General features: G+C 43.5%; 1 protein-coding gene across 1 annotated transcript in view; it reads right to left on the bottom strand.

Annotated features, from left to right (window-relative positions):
* Window positions 1–13,567: 13,567 nt before the first annotated feature.
* The window catches only part of SCN11A (sodium voltage-gated channel alpha subunit 11), a 79,047-nt gene continuing 75,088 nt past the window's right edge, over window positions 13,568–17,526 (bottom strand). The window contains exon 26 of the mRNA XM_026496750.3: window positions 13,568–14,648. Within this exon, the coding sequence (XP_026352535.1) occupies window positions 13,618–14,648 (1,031 nt within the window). The 3' untranslated portion in view covers window positions 13,568–13,617. The remainder of the gene's footprint in view (window positions 14,649–17,526) is intronic.

Raw genomic sequence — 17,526 nt, 5'->3', positions numbered from 1 at the left:
ATTCCAGCAGTAGCACAGGTTGGGCTGAATGCAGATAAACTCCCTCTGAAAGCTCAGTGACTGGCAGACTACAGGGTCAGGGAATGTAGGGATCCCCACCACTGGTACTGTAGATAGATGCCTGGGCTACGTCTGGAGCAGGATCAGCTGGGGATTTCTCATCTGCTACTTCTCCTCTGGAGCTGGATGGGTACCTGGAGATCAAGGCAGGAGCTGCAGGGAGGGCTCTGGAGATGGCTCTGAACCATGCCTCCCTCTTCCCCTTCTCTCTTTCCAGGGTAGGTGGCACAGCCGAGGTGTATGGGTGGGCAGTGCGCACACCATTGAGTCAATGCCGCTGGCTTTCAGCAGCAGAAGGAAGAGGAGCGTACCTTGCCAGTCTTCTTGCCACTCAACACTTGGTTATTAAAAAGAAACCTTTAAGACTGTTTGATGTTTGGGACTAAATAAAGCTGTGCTCCCACTCCATTTGAGCTTATAATGGAGTCTAATTTTATAAAGAAGCCGATTAATGGCTTTGTAAATATAAAAGAAAGGATCCCTGCTTTTTTCTTGACCAGAAGGCCCCAGAAGTTAGTCCTGTAAAAATGTCAAATCTTGCTTTAAAGAATGGCAGGACTTCTCTGGGGAGAATAACAGGAAATGACTCACAGAGGGCACCCCGAGGCAGCTTCACTCTACAAAGGGGCCCCCTGCTCAGTAAGTGAGGCTGCTGGCAGCTGCAGGAGGAAGGTGCCCTGCCCGCCCACGTGTGTGTGTGTGTGTGTGTGTGTGTGTGTGTGTGCCCGTGCCCATGCTGTCTTCTCTAGGCTGGGTCTGTGTGTGGGGCCTGGGAACTGCTGGCATGCTGGTCCACGGAGACAGAGCAGCATGTGAGGCTGAGAGCCGACACAGGCAGCATTTGTTGCTTCAAGAAAACTCACCTAGAAATAATGCTAAACTAACCACACCAAGCTGTCAGCCCACACTCTTACCTGTAGTAGACTCTCTTTGGCTCTCACCTTGATCCTATTTGATGAGCAGGTGGAGACAAGGAGATGGCTCTCCTATTTTCTTGTGGACTAACTCAGACCTGAATCTTCTGTCATCTACCCCTTTTCCACCATCCTTTCTCCCCCTTGTCCTATTCCCGCCTCAGTCCCGAGGCTTGCCTTGCCCAAGGTCCTCACTGCGGATAACGGCTCTACCCCAGACTTCCAGATCTCATGTGATGAATGGAAAGGAAGATATTCAGATGGAACACGCTGGTACAACCACAGCATTGTTAAGATATTGAATGTTTTCCATGCCAGTTGTTAAATGGTTACTGCCTTGAGCCTCTGTATTAGTCAGAAAGCAGACTCCACCTCAGATGGTTCAGGAAACGTGAATGGAGTGACTGTTTACAGAGGTATGGATGCAGTTGTATTAGTTATCTACTGCTGGGTAACAAATTACCCCAACATTTTGCAGCTTAAGCCAATGAACATTTATGAGCTTACAGAGTTTCTGAAGGATGAGAACCTGGGAGTGGCTTAGCTGGGTGGTTCTGGCTCAGGGTATCTCATGAGGTGGCATCCACGCTGTTTGCAAGGCCTGCAGTCATCTCAACACTTGCCTGGGGCTGCAGGGTCCATGGCTGGGCTCACTCAGGGGATTGTCTATTGGCAAGCCACAGTTCCTTGCTGGCTATTAGTAAGACCATGTGGCCCTCTCCCTTGCTCATGACCTGGTGGCCTGCCTCCCCCAGAATGAGTGACAAAGAGAATGCAAGACAGAGGGTACCCAAGACAGAAACCTGCAGTCTTTCATAGCCTATTCCCCAAAGAGGCATATCATCACTTCTGCTTATTCCACTGCCCATACAACACAAACCTGGCATGGTGTGGGTGGGAGGCACTCAAGGCAATGAGTACCAGAAGGGAAAGATCACTGGGGCCATCCTGGAGGCTGGGTCCTGCAAGCATTGAGGATGTTGAAGCACTCAGAGCCCAGCAATGGCAGGATGCTTTTCTACCCTCAGACCCAAAGGGGTACCCAAAGGAGTAACCAAAGGTATAAAGTGGAGCTGGACCTGTGGAAGAGGAGCACATAGCAGGACACAGCCACTGCTGGAAACAGCCTGGAGCAAGCAGGAAGCAGGGAAAATAGCCTGATTTATTCCTCTTCCTTCCCTTCAGTCTCCTCCTGGTGCCTCCAATGAAGTGAACGCAACTGGAAATCAGGCGGCAAGTGAGTCCAACTGATGCAGCCTGAAAGGATCATAGAAGGATGCAGAGAATGATCTAAGGTGAGCATGTGGATAAATGGATTCTAACCAGCACCCCCAAGTGTTCTCTGGCCACCTCACTGCCCTGGTTTCTTCCCTGTGACCGCCAACCCCAATTAGGTCCTGTGATCCAACAGTTCAAGGGCTACACTGGCCATAGGCCTAATCCCCACACTCACTACCTGCACACTGGCCACTCTCAAGGACCCTCCAGTACTTAGTGACATCTATTCTATCTGGTCAGTGCCCAAGTCTTACCAGTTTAAATATTTTGAATACCACCTCTGATCAGAACAGACAGCAAAGGAAATAATTTAAACCAAAGCAGAGAATGATGGCCCAAGGAGAGTTATATGAAGGAGTTCTGTCTAGAAAAGGGGGAGCCTCTGGTTCACACACTGTCCCACATTTCTGAAGCAGCCTGAACCCAGAGCAGATTCGGGCTCTTGGGTCCCATGGGGAAGGACTCCGTGGCTCAAAAGAGCTGCCTTTAGCACATGGAATGAATCTGTCAGGGTCACCAGCATTTTATCCATTGTTTGTCGTGCAGTGTGGGGCCCCAGTGGTGTGATGGGAGAGCAGATAAAATATGTCTCCAGACAGAACCTCCTCTGAGCTGTTCCCTGCATAGTGATGGCATATGTAGAGTTTAAGGATAGGAATCTTCTAAGGCATCTCGGAGTGAAGTTAGGCAGAGCAGTTTTCTGAGGTGGAGCCCAGAGCTGCTTTGGAAGGGAATAAGAAGGGGAGGGCATTCCAGGGGAGGGAATTGAGGGGAAGAGATTAGGGGGGGGAGCAGGAACCACCAGGATTATGCAAAGATCATCTGAGGGATGGCAGGGCATGAACAGGAAGTAATGAGTGGGTAGATTAGAGGTAAATTCCTCATCCTGGCCTGCACAGGAAGACCCAGGCCCTGGGGCCTGCCTGAGACATGTAGCCCATACCCGAAGCAAGCTGTGGCACATCTGGGGCCAGCTGATGAGATGTCTGGAATGGCACAGGAGGTTGAATGCCATACAGGAAAGGTGGCCAGGTCACTGTAACCTGGACTGTGCTTTGCATAAATCTCTGCATGTTAATTGTAATATATTTACCCTCGAAAAGAACAGAAACCCATCCAGAATTTCTCTCCCTTTTCCAATACTTCTGTTTTGTGGCATTTCTGCCCCTGGCCATCCCCTTCCAGATCTCTAACCTGATGTGTCCTCCTATTCTTGCTCTGTTCACCCAGCGATGGGGGACTGTGAGAATGACCAGGTGAGCACATGCCTCGGAGAGCATCCGAGGCAGCCCTTCCTTTTTACTCACTTCAAAGTTAGGCCCACAGAGCGGATGGGCCTTGCTCAAGGTCACATAGCAAGTTGGTGGCAAAGCAGAGGTCGGAACCCTGCTGCACTGTGAGGCAAGGCAGGGAGGTTTTCTCAGCATCGTGTAGAGGGAGCGGGAAAGCAGCTGCAGGCCCCAGTGGCTGTGAGAAAAGGCTGCTGTGGGGCTCATCAGAGCATTCTTAAGTGTAATTGACTTTTAGGCATTAAATTTTTACCAGAATGAGCTCACAAGGTCTTTAGGGAGAAGGAAAGTGCCTGGCATTTCCTGCCTCTTGGGGCAGTGTCTGGGGTACAGAAAAGCTCATCCTCGGGGCTGCAGTATGGAGCCCTCCCCTGGGAGGGAGAAGAGGGGTGAGGCCCCGGGAGAGAATGCAGACCAGGATACGAGGTTCAGTGGCCTAGTGGTTCTCATTAACTCTAGGGGAGGAAGGGAGGATGGGAGTTCAGTACCCACCCAACAGCCCCCAAGCAGTCCTGTCTATGCCACGAGTGCCTACTGTAGGGGTAGGGTAGAAGAGATAGGTAACTCAGTCCCTGCTTATAGGGAGCATCCCTCCCTCCCCTAACCATGCTCACCTACCATTTTATCCCTGAACCTGTTCCACCATCAATCATGGACCTTGAGTTGGATCACTACCAATCTCAGGGCAACGGTGTTCTTACGTACAGACTTTAATGACGAGTTGGTCAAATTGATATCTGGAAGTTTTTTTGAGCTGTGTCGTTTCTTAGTAAGGTAGTTATCCAAGGTGTTATCCTAAGAGCTTCTTTGCAGCGGCTCCTTCCCCCCAGGCAGGGTGTCACCTTTGATATTCCGGTGCCAAGGCTTACATCCCTGAACAACAGCAGCCACTCCCTTCAGACTTTAGTGCTAAAATAAAGATCCAGAGGCTTATGGACATTTATTTCCATTTAGATCCAAAAAACTCGAAAGCTGCCCTTTTTTTTTGAAAGCAGACTTATTGACATGTAATGGACATACTATGAATTGCACATTTTTAAAGTGTACAATTTAATAAATTTTGATATGTATTATTCACTTATAAAATCATCATACAATCAAGATAGTGAATATATCTATTATCCCCCAAAGTTTCCTCACGAGCCTTTATCCACCCTTTTACCAACCCTTCCTTCCCCTAGCCCCAGGTCACCACTGATTTACTTTCTGTCACCATAGTTCAGTTTACATTTCTTAGAGTTTTATATAAATGGAAACATACAGTGCTTATCTGCTTTTATCCAGTTTATTTCACCTAGAATAATTCTTTTGAGCATCATTCATGTCATTACTTGTATAAATAGTTCACTCCTTTGTACCAAGTAGTATAGCCTTGGATGGATGTACCACAATTTATTTATCCACTCAGCTGTTAATGGACATTTGACTTGTTTGTCCTTTGGGGCTATTAAAAATAAAGCCACTATTAATATTTGTAAATAAGTCTTTGTGTGGACATATGCCTTAATTTCTATTAGGTAAATTTCCAAGACTGGAATGCCTGTCGTGTAATAGGTTTATGTTTAACTTCATAAGAAATAATCAAGCTATTTTCCAAAGTGTGTGCACTACTTTCCACTCCTACCAGTAGCATGTGACAGTTCCCATTACTCCACATCCTTGCCAAAACTGGGTGCAGACTTTCTCCCTTCTTTTCTCTTTTCTTTTCACTTTTCCAATAAATGTGAGGTGGCATCTCACTGAGATTTTAATTTGCATTTGCCTATTGACTAATGATGTTGGGCATCTTTTCATGTACTTTCTTATCAGTTCTTCAAAATCATTCATCCCCTTTTTTTTTAGATTGCTTTTCTTATTATTATTGAGTTGCAAGAACCCTTTGTATATTCTAGATACAAGTCCTTTGTCTGGTATATATTTTTCAAATATTTTCTCCCAGTCTGTGGCTTGCCTTTTCATTTTTTTAACAGTGTCTTTTAAGAACAAATGTGTTTAAGTCTGAAGTCCAGGAATACTATATCCAACAAAACTGTTCTTCAGAAATGAAGGAAAAATGAAGGCACAAACAAAAGCTAGAGAAGTTCGCCCCTAGACCTGCTATAAGAAATGCTAAATGAAGTTCTCAGGTTGAAATGGAGGGATGCTAAGGGCCAACAGGAAAACATGAAAATATAAAATCCACTTGTCAAAATCAGAATACTCTAACATTATAATGGTGGTGCACAAATCACTTTTATCTCTAGTATAAAAGTTAAAAGTCAATAGTATTAAAACTAATGTAGCTACACTACTGGGTATTTACGCCAAAGATAACAAATGTAGTCATCTGAAGGGGCACCCCGCCCCAATGTTTATAGCAGCAATGTCCTCAATAGCCCAACTATGGAAAGAGCCCAGATGTCCACTGACAGATGAATGGATAAAAAAGATGTTTTTTATATATATACACATATATATGTGTGTGTGTATGTATATATATATATACATACACATACACAATGGACTACTATTACTCAGCCATCAAAAAAAATCTTGCATTTTGCAATGACATGGATGGAACTAGAGCATATTATGCTAAGCGAAATAAGTCAACCAGAGAAAAACAATTATCATATGATCTCACTGATATGTGGAACAAAACAGAGGATCATAAGGGAAGAGAGGAAAAAATAAAACAAGATGAACCAGAGAGGGAGACAAACCATGAGACTTTTAATCATAGGAAACAAACTGAGGGTTGCTGGAGGGGAAAGGGTTGGAGGGATGGGGTAACTGGGTGATGGACATGAAGGAAGGCATGTGATGTAATGAGCACTGGGTACTATATAACATTGACCAATCACAGACCTGTACCTCTGAAACCAATAATACATTATATGTTAATTAATTGAATTAAAATTTAAAAAATGTTAAAAAAACAAACAATACCTTGGACGTATATTCAGATACAGTGAGTCAGAGATTACTGTGGCATTTTTTCCTTTATTTAATAATCATGTTTACTCAATTCACTTTATTGTGATGAACAATTTAATAAACATCCTTCAAGTTATTAAAAAAATGTAGCTACAATAATTTGTTAATGGATGCATGACATAAAAAGATGTAAAGTATAGCATCAATATCATGAAATGTGGAGAAAGGGGAAGTAAAGGTGTACAGTTTTTGTATGTGATTGTAAGTTTTTTTTTTTTTAGTTTTAAATAGACTGCTACAGCTAGAAGATGTTTTATGTAAGTCTCATGGTAATAACCACACACACACACACACACACACACACACACACACACACAATACCTCCAGTAGATACACAAAAGATAAAAAGAACGGAATTAAAGTACACCACTCTGAAAAATAAATAACAAAGGAAAAAAACGAGAGGAGGAAAGGAACTATAAACAGGCAGAAAACAACAAAATGGTAATAGTAAGTCCTTACTTACCAATAATTACTTTAAGTGCAAATGTATTAAATTCTCCAATCCAGAGATGTAAGACCTGACACCATAAAACTCTTAGAAGAAAACATAGGGGAAAAGCTCTTAGACATTGATCGTGACAATGATTTTTTAGATATGACACCAAAAGCACAACAAAGCAAAAATAAACAGGTTGGACTACATAAAACTAAAAGCTCCTGCACAGCAAAGGAAACCATCAACAAAAGGAATAGGCAACTATGGAATGGAAGAAAATATTTGCAAAGCATATATCAGATATGGGGTTAATACCCAAAATACATAAGGGGTTCATACAACTCAATAGCAAAAAAACCCCAAATAGCCCAATTTAAAAATGCACAAAGAACCTAAGTAAACATTTTTCCAAAGAAGATATACGAATACCTAACAGGTACATTAAAAGGTACTCAGTATCACTAATAATCAGGGAACTGAAAATCAAAAGTATAAATATCATCTCACACCTGTTAGAATGGCTACTATCGAAAAGATAATACATAACAAATGTCAATAAAGGTGTGGCATAAAGGGAAGCCTTGTAAACTGTTGGTGGGAATGTAAATTGGTACAGCTATTGTGGAAAACAGTATGGAAGTTCCTCAAAAAAATCAAAACATAACTAACCGCACAATCCAGCAAACTCATTACTGGATATATATCCAGTAATGGAAGGAAATGAAATTACTATCTCAAAGAGGTATCTGCACTTCAATTATCATTGCAGCATTATTCATAGCCACCAAGATGTGAAAACCACCTATGTCCATCAACAGATAAACAGGTTTTTAAAATGTGAATGGAATATCATTTGGAATGGTAATGGAATACCATGTAGCCATGAAAAAAGAAGGAAATCTTGCCATTTGTGACAACACAGAAGAAACTGGAGGGCATTATGCTAACTGAAGTAACCCAGACACAGAAAGACAAATACTGCATGACCTCACTTATATATGAAATATAAAATATGTCAAACTCATAGAACCGGAAAGTAGAAAGGTGGTTACCAGGAGCTTGGGGGGGGGGGGGTTGGGGGGAGTGAGGGAAACAGATACATTGGTTAAAGGGTACAAGATGGTGTATAAAGGTATAAGATGTATAAGTTCTGGGAATTGAATGTACAGCAAGGTGACTGTAGTTAATAATACGGTATTGTATACTAGAAATTTGCTAAGACAGTAGATCTTATGTTTTCTCAGCATGCCCCCCCAAAGGAAACAGAGGTGATGGATGTTTGAATTAGCTTGATTGGGGTAATCATTTCACAATGTATACATATATCAAACCATCATGTTGTATACCTTAAATATATACAATTTTTATACCTCGATAAAGCTGGGGAAAAAATAGAGTACACGCCATCAGTGTGATTTGGATTCAAAAGTGATTTTTAAATGTAGAAAGAGGGGCGCCTGGGTGGCACAGTCGTTAAGAGTCTGCCTTCAGCTTAGGGTGTGATCCTGGAGTCCTGGGATCGAGCCCCACATCAGGCTCCTCCACTATGAGCCTGCTTCTTCCTCTCCCACTCCCCCTGCTTGTGTTCCCTCTCTCGCTGGCTGTCTCTGTCAAATAAATAAATAAAATCTTTAAATAAATAAATGTAGAAAGAGCTTTGAAGAGGTAAAGGCACTTGAAGTTGCAATGGCTCAGCAGACACAGTGGTTTTTGGTGGACTGTACGCTCCTTGAGGGTGGCTTGGGTTGGGGGACTGACGGAGATTAAGGCAGACTAAATCAGAATGGCCACCCTACTTCTTGTACCACCACCATTACATTAGCACACTTGAAGCCTGCATTAATTGCTGTACATATGTTGTCCAAAAAGAGGGGGGATTCTGCTCCTGCCCCTTGCTAGAGGGGACCAGTATTCTGCTCTCTTTGCACCAGCTGCTAGAAGAGTTTGCCCTGAGGAGGAAGAGAATGATAAAAGGATGGAAAACTAGGTCAAAATATTAGGGAACTGAGTACATTGACAGAACTGAGGATGCGGAATTTGCAGAGCGGGCACAGCATCTGCATCTCCCCATGTAGTGGATGCTTCCATGATGGAAGAACTTTGAAAACATGCATCATCTCCAGAGGAGAGGAGATGGATGGTGAGACATTTACAGAACGTTACCAGGGAAACTGTGTCCTCCTTCAGTTGCAGTCACACTATCCCTTCGTGTCTGGCCAGTGTGATGCAGTGGTTGATAGCTTGAGCTCTGTGGCCAGACTGCTTGGGTTTGAACTAGCCTCTTACTTCCTCCACATGCCTCAGTCTTCTCATCAGAACAATGAAGATTAAAAATAGTTTATGTCTAATAACACTGTCATGCAGATTAAGTGGGGTAATCCTGTTAAAGTGGCAGCCAAGTCCAGAGTAAGTGCTCAGGAAATGTTAGCACCTGTTTTCTCACCGCCTCTATGATTACTCCTTGTGCAGCGACGGACAGGATTGCCCAGCCAACGACCCTGGAGCTTCTCTGTGGGTTGCCAGGCAACAAGCTATCTGGGACCGGGGCCCCCCTCCTTGAGCAGGAGGAGCTGTACAGGATTTCAACTTTCCCAAGGGCACTGAGCACTAGTAGCTAACATTCCAAGACAGCTCCCCAGAACAGCTGGCTCCTGAGCCTGGATTGTTTATAAGGCAAGCTCTCATGCTTGCTCAATAAAAAGGTAGAAGAGTAGGGATTGGGATCCTTCCCTGGAACACAGCTACTCTGTGTCCTGGCTCCTTGCTTGCTTCTTGGTGGAAGGGATGAAAAGGTGGGACCATGTCACTCATCTCATTGGCTGTGAATTTCTCATGAAGTCTGCTCCATGCCCAAACTGCATGTCATGGTGTTTACCTTCACCTACCTCCCTCGCACCCTTCCCTGAATTGTCTCTCCTCCTCATCTTTACTCTCTGAAAGCATGCCCCCAGGACGAGTCCTCTGCCTCCTTCCAGATCTGTGTGTGCTCCACGCCCCCATAATTTCATCTGCTCCTGCTGTTTCAAATGTCATCCCTGTGCTGAGGACTCCTGTTCATGTCGTATCCTCAAGTTCCTGGCTGGATTCTGTCACTTGGAACTGGCATTAAACCTTCAAAATGTTCCAAACTGAATTAATTTTAAAATTTTCCTCTGCCATAACCATGAAAGCAAACAAACCTTTGCCCTCCTATACTCATTAACTTGGTAACTTGTACTGCCATCTACCTCGTCACCCTGACAAAACTACTAAGGTTTCCCCTATCCTTCTGCCATGGCCATTCAGTTGGCACAAACGTCCTAGGGTCACACTTGATTGCCCCTGCCTCTCTCCTCACTCAGTGCCTCTTCTCCTTCAGGACCAATATTCTGCTTGTTTTCCACTGCATTCCACCCTGCATACTCTGATTAATTTTTCTCCCCCTTTCCAATACCTTTAGTGCTTCCCTATTACCTAAATATGTTATAACTCCTCACTCTGGCATTTAAGGCTCTCCACTAAACAGCCCATTTCTAAGATTCTGTTGGTGTTGTTCCACTAACCATACTCTTAAGTCTCAGTTGGTCACTTGGATAGCTGGTACTTCCTTACACTTTCTCCTTATACTCCTTACACTCTGGGGTCCCCTCCACTTCAAACATCTTCCCAAACAAATCCCCCTCCATCACAATTCTGTACATCTATCAGTCTCATCTCAGGTCCCCACTCTCTCTCATGAAGCCTTCCCAGGAGCCTGCCTACAGCGACATTCTTGGAGCAGAGGGGTGTCCCTGGTTTACTGCACCTGTTATGTTGCATTGTATTATCATCACATAAATGCTTGTCTAATACTCTTTCCAATCAGCATATATGCTCTTGAGGTTAAGGGCCATTGATTGAAAGGAGTTTATACAGGGTGGCACTGCACTGGCTCTCAGGAACATGTCTGTTGGTTGAATTAAGCAGGGGTAGATTTGCCAGGAAATAAGACTCAGAAGACAAGACGGTTGGCTTCTTGTGCCTGTAGGGCTGTTTGCCCTGGACATTCAGCATGGCCCCAGGAGGATGGAGCTCAGACTATCATCTCTGAGTCTTGGGGGTGTCTTGGATCCTCACACAGTGAGAGCAAGCTCAAGGGAGAGAGCTTTCTAGCATCCATCCATGATTTAGATAATTCACCACTTCCTGCCTTGACTTTCCTCCCTTAGCCCTCTGGCTCTTGGAGGGCCAGGCTCACAGGGATACTGAGAAGTGCTCAGAAAAAAAGCATGTTGGGCATTTGCTGCCATCTAGTGAAGGAAGTGTGGCTCAGTTTCTTGCTAAAGCTAAGCAGATCCTGTGCTATCCCTGAAAGCTGGCTTCAGGAAGCCAGCCTTGGCAAAAGGGGTGTATGGAAAAGGTGAAACCTCTGCACAGAACAGATCACACCCAGGCCCCTAAACTGTAATCTTGGATGGGCAAGACCACATCCTTCTAGAACCTCCCCTACTGGGTATCCCTTCTGGAATGATGGCCAACCACCTTGTTCAGAAAACTTGGTAGGCATCTGTAAAACACCCAGTGTTCATAATCAGAGGCATCTTTTAGGGAAGTCATCAGGCATCCACGGTGCCTCAAGTGGAACTGGCCATGACTTTGGAACTGGTGATTTCTTTTTTTTTTTCTTTTTTTTCTTTTATAAATTTTTTTAAAGGTTTTATTTATTTATTTGACAGAGAGAGACAGCCAGTGAGAGAGGGAACACAAGCAGGGGGAGTGGGAGATGAAGAAGCAGGCTCCCGGCCTAGGAGCCTGACGTGGGGCTCGATCCCAGAACGCTGGGATCACGCCCTGAGCCGAAGGCAGACGCTTAACGACTGCGCCACCCAGGCACCCCTGGAACTGGTGATTTCTACAAGGTCCTTGCAGCCCTGTAGGGGAGCCCCTGTGGCCCTGTCTCAAAGCTTTCCTGGCTCTGGGACGACCCACTCCCCTTCCCCAGCATGGCACAAAGGCTCAGGCTCCACCAGGTGAGTGACCGCACACTCATTAGGTTACTGGGAGGTACAGCTGAGATTATTCATGACAAATGCTCAGCCAGTGCCTGATGCACAGCAACCACTAAGTAAAAATCAGGTATTGATAAAGATTAGATAATGATAGTGTTGCTATTTTGCCAAAGCTCCAGAGCATAAGGCTGCCTACAAAACTCATAAAATTCAAGTCCTGGATATGAATACACACTGAAAATAATCACCGGTTCAGTGCACTGGAGCACCCAGTGCTAGACAAGGCAAAGCAGGTCAGAGGCTTGGAGGCTCAGGCCTCAGACGTTGGGCTGCTGATGGCATGCCAGCCCCTCCAGCCTATCTGCGGGACTGGTTCGCACATGGTTTTCCTCCACACTTCAATTATCACGATGTAAGTTTTCCACCCCCAGGGCAGCCTCTTGCCAGGCCTGATGTCTTGTTTGGTCTCTGGGCATCTCCAGTTTTTAGGGAAGTCCTGGGCCTTTTGATAGGCCTGGCTTGTTCTCTGGACTGCATTTCACGCATTCAGCCAGAACTGAATACAGAGGTCATCAAGCTAAGATTTCTAGCTAACCAGTACATTCTCTGGCTCTCCGACCCCAAGGTCCAGGTGTGGCTAAGAAGGTGCTCTCTCAGTCCAAGGTGGCCACCACAGATATTTTAAATGAGGCTTTCTTATTGGTTCCAGCCAGTGGTGTGCTGGAACCAGCTAGGGCCAGCTCATAAGAACTGATTGGGCATCTCATCACACCTTCACATTCAGGATTATCATGGTGGTAGCCTGAACTCAGTCCTGATGGGAGTAGTCACCACAGAAATCAATACATGTTACAAATTGTGGTGCTTTTTTTTTTTTTCTGAAGAGCCAATCATTATACACTTATCAGCATATGATGGGCTCCCATCTCAATTTCAAGCAAAGCACCACTTTTGAATGGCTACTTAATGCAGACACCAAAGATTTTTTGAATGAAATGTACCACCTAAATGAAATACATCTGAATGAATGTACCATCTGAATGAAAATACAAACTGAAAGTCCAATTTATTTATTTTTTTCCAAATGTAGGTAACGGAGACTACAGCTGGTGAAAGATAGGGTGGTAAATGACAAGTCAAGATCACACCTTTTGTTCAAAATAAACCCAAAATACTAATGTTGGTAAAAATATCTGTAATAAGCTATTTGTTTATTGGCAGGTTTTGAATTTTTACTCAGCATGCAAGAGAGTTATATGTGATAAGCCACATACTTGCATTGGGGAAATCATTGAACAAAGGTATTGAACAATGTACCTAGAAACAATATGGAAAAACACTATCTAAATTTTTAACATGTTGTTTCTTATTCTTTTTTTTTCTTTTGATGTGATTTGAACTGTGTTTCAATCCTAACATTGGTGTGTCTTCTATAGCCCTTCTAGTGTCTTTTTCCTTGGTAAAACTGTACCAGTGATTCATAGTCAGGCAGCCTTATCTTCTATCCCTGTAAGACCTGTTTGAAATAAACATTGAAATATTATTTCTTTTAGACAGAAAAAAAATGGGATGGCTAGTCATCCCAGTTGACTAGGGGAGTCAACTCCTTGTTCACACGCTGAGCTGTGGACCCCTGGAGCTGAGACACCAGAGGCCAGGTTGTGAGGCTATGAGGTAGGAGTGGAAGTAGGGGCTCAGTCATAGTGGACCTTGCCCTCGGTCACCCCAGAGCTGGACAGGTCTCCATTGCAGAGTGTGTGGAGTGGTGAATGAGGCCTGTCTTCCAAGGCACCTGTGGACATCTTCAGCCTGTATTTTCGAAAGGCCTTTTGAATAACAGCAGCACATCTTTCCTCTTCCTTCCTTTTGGTGGTGGTGACTATGGGTTCATATAACTTCTTGGAAGGGTTGGCTTCCATGAACTTCTCTTCCATCATCACTTTCATGCTGTCCAGGCCATCAGAGTCACCAAGTACCCTAGTGGTGAATGCAAAGAGAATATCCAGGCAGTGGAGACGATCTCCACTCACCATGGGCAAGTCCATCATGAGAAATTGAAATTTATTTGGCTTTGCCACACGCAAAGGCTCAGGAAGGGCATCAGCAAAGTCAGAAAGAACAGAATATTTGATGAACTGTGTTGCTTCTGGGTCAAACTTTTCCCAGACTTCATAGAATATCTCAAAGTCATCTTCACCCAAAGGGTCCTCACTTTCTTCTGTAGCTGTGTTGAAGTTCTCTAAAATCACAGCAATGTACATGTTGACAACGATGAGAAAGGAGATGATGATGTAACTGACAAAGTAGGTGATGGCTATGGCAGGGAGGTGACGGCTGTCTAAGTTGGGGTTGCATGAATCCTTTGATTGCAGCATGGGCTTGAGGAGAGCATCCCAGCCTGCTGAGGTGGTGATCTGGAAGAGACAGAGTATGCTGCCGACGAAAGTTTTGAAGTTAAATATGTCATCAATTCCATGCTCCTCCTTCACTCTGCAAAAACAGCTCATACCAAAAATGGCATAAATAAACATAACCAGAAAAAGTAGAAGACCGATGTTGAATAGAGAAGGAAGAGACATCATCAGAGCAAAAAGCAGAGTCCTAATTCCTCGTGCTGCCCGAACAAGTCTCAGGATCCGACCAATCCGAGCCAAGCGGACAATCCTGAAGAGTGTTGGAGGGAAAGGAATGTGCTCCTGGTTCTCCAAGGCAGAAACCATTGTACCTTAAGAGAAGGAGATAGGGCAATTAATTTCCAGCAGGCACCTGCTTTCAGATCCAACCTGTCTCTCCTGCCTTGGAATCTTAGTGGGACCAACTTTTATCAGTACTTTGTAATTTATGCACTGAACAAATTAAGAACTTTCTTTATCAGTATCGGGGAAAATATCTGTGCCTTAACTTGGAAAATAATTACCGAGCACGGTACAACTTTAGATGGGACTTTAGATGAAATAGGATGTCTATAATATTGAAGACACCCAAGGAAAGGAAAGAGAGTGCAGTTTATGAAAGGCTATTTTGTGACTTATACGCTTGAAGTACATTATCTATGTTGGGCATTGAAAGTCACTCATGGGATAAAAAATATAATAGTTTTCCATATTTATTGGATACATAGAATGGAAAGCAGAAAAACTAAGGATGGATTCCTTCAGATTCGTGTAAGGAAAAACTTCTGATACTGATTGATGGTTGGCTTGAACTTGAGCTATCAGTGGAAATTGTGGAACTTCTAACCCCAAAGCTCCTTAAAAAGGCAGGTTCTAATTTGTATAGGGGAATTTGAACACAACCTGCTACAGGTGAGGATAGGACAGGACTGGAGTGAGATGGTGGTGTTGGGATGTTCAACTCTTGTGGAACTTCTAACCCCAAAGCTCCTTAAAAAGGCAGGTTCTAATTTGTATAGGGGAATTTGAACACAACCTGCTACAGGTGAGGACAGGACAGGACTGGAGGGAGATGGTGGTGTTGGGATGTTCAACTCTTGTGGAAGAGTTCTCATATTTGTCAATATGCTCATTCCAAGGAAGGACTCCTGAGGTACACTCAAAAAGCTTAAGGGACTAAGTTGGAAATACTTTCCTTATTGTTGTAGACACCTCCAAAAATAACATCTCAAGCAGAGGTGTCTGCAAACAGTGGAATATTTGGTCTAGAATGTCATCCTGTTCTCTCATTGTCTATTCTGTAAGCAAGTGATACAAGATTTGAGACAAGTCACATTTTGGCCCAAATATTATGGAATGGCTGGGACATGCTTGCCTTGTGTAGACATGGCCTTGCTCTTGCTCTGGGGGGTCCTCAAAGTCATTAGGGGTGATGGGCAGCCAAAATTGTCTGCTATCACTTAATGACTAAAGAGAACTAGTTCATAATATATTTCACCAACTGCCCAATTGTGTCAACAAAGCTGAATTCATAGGTTAATTGGGCAGTCAACACTAGTGAGATGTGGAATTTATTAAGTTCCAACTTAACAACAACTGAAGGAGGTCCACTATTTAAGGCTACCTCCTTCACAAATATTTCTTTGACTAACGAAGCCCATAGTAATCTATCCTTTATCTGAGCTCAGTTCCTCTGTGTACCATGGGATTTGGTGTGCAGTTAATTTCTCTATCTTTTTCTGACTTTAAGGTGAGTAAGTCTTAATACTTAAACTGCATTGTTAACTCCTCGAGAGGGATTCACTTTGGCTCACGCTTATTTTGTATCTCTCTAAAAGCTTAGAAAAGACGTTGGGAAAGTGCAAAGGCTCTGTGTGGGGTGGCAGATCTACTGGCAAAGGCATATAAAATGCTGCCCACATTGGTGAGTAGGATTTGGCTCAATGTGTGGATTTTCTCATCCACTGGAGCAAAATGCTTTACAGTGCTCTGCTGTGTAACTGCAATTGCCTAGCAGCTGTTCAAAGGATGGAAGTAAGAGATATCTCCACAACCTGCACGATAGCTGGCACTGCCTGGAAGAAGTTCAGTAAGTAGTGGAATAAATGAGCTGCTCTCTGCATAGTGGAGGAATGGGCTCTTCAAGTTCTCAGAGGGCTGTGCCAGAGTCATTCTACCATCATTTTCTGACATTATTTCTGCTGTGAGTTTCACCAGGACTTGGAATTGGAATTGACTGATAAAGATTAGCAGTCTATTTCACTGGAGGCGTGTGGAAAGATCTGTTGCTAAACTTTACCTCCATAAACTTCATGGCTTAGAAACCAGAACAGACTATGAACTGTACCATTTTTTTGTTCTTGGAAACATCTGCATTGCTGCTGTAGTGATAGGAACCAAAATATTTTGATCTCACATATCTGTTTAACACATCATTTCCGAAATAGTACAAAAGCTTCCACTTGTGAAATCAGTTTTCATTGTCTTCATTGCTTTTTGAACTATGAGAACGGCCCCTGGGTGTTTGCACACAATTACAAAAAGTCGAATTATCAGTTTAGTTAAAAGCAAACTGCAAAAACCCAGAGTGTAAAGTCTTACGGTTTAGCCATGGAGAATTTAATTTCAAAGTTTGTGTGTGTGTGTGTGTTTTATAAAAAGGTATATGGCAACAACCCTTTTTTTCTCTATTCTTCTTCCACAAACCTTATAGTTAATGCTGCCTGTGTTAAGAAAAATATACTCATTATAGAGTAAGACTGATTGGTGAAGGGGGTCCTAGCAATTGAGACAAGCATAGTTCATGCTGTGGTTTAAGTTAACATAGGATACAGAATAAAAAGAAAGCACTGCTTGTCCTCATGACATACTCTTGGAAGTACAGTCTAGGCTGGGCCATAGAGGTCCTATCTAGAAAGCAAGAGAAGGCTTAGCAATATCACAGGGGTGTAATAATTGTGATCTGATAGCCACATGGATTTTGAACTAAGGAAAACCATGGGAACTAAGTACCAAATCCTTAAAACTAAAAGATGCTCATGAGAGCTTATAGTTGTAATGGAAAGGTAAAACTTTGACTCAGTTACCTGGATTTACCAGATACCCCCACAAAGACTTTAAGGTCATCTTAATTTTGTCTATCTCCATTGAATAAATGGATCCACACAATTATTTAACTCTCTATTTCAGTTGTGTAAACAGTCAAGGGAA

This window comes from Ursus arctos, unplaced genomic scaffold (assembly GCF_023065955.2).
Source record: "Ursus arctos isolate Adak ecotype North America unplaced genomic scaffold, UrsArc2.0 scaffold_20, whole genome shotgun sequence".
Taxonomy (NCBI): Eukaryota; Metazoa; Chordata; class Mammalia; order Carnivora; family Ursidae; genus Ursus; species Ursus arctos.
The sequence above is the reverse complement of the archived record's forward strand: the minus strand, read 5'-3'. Positions and strand labels throughout refer to the sequence as shown.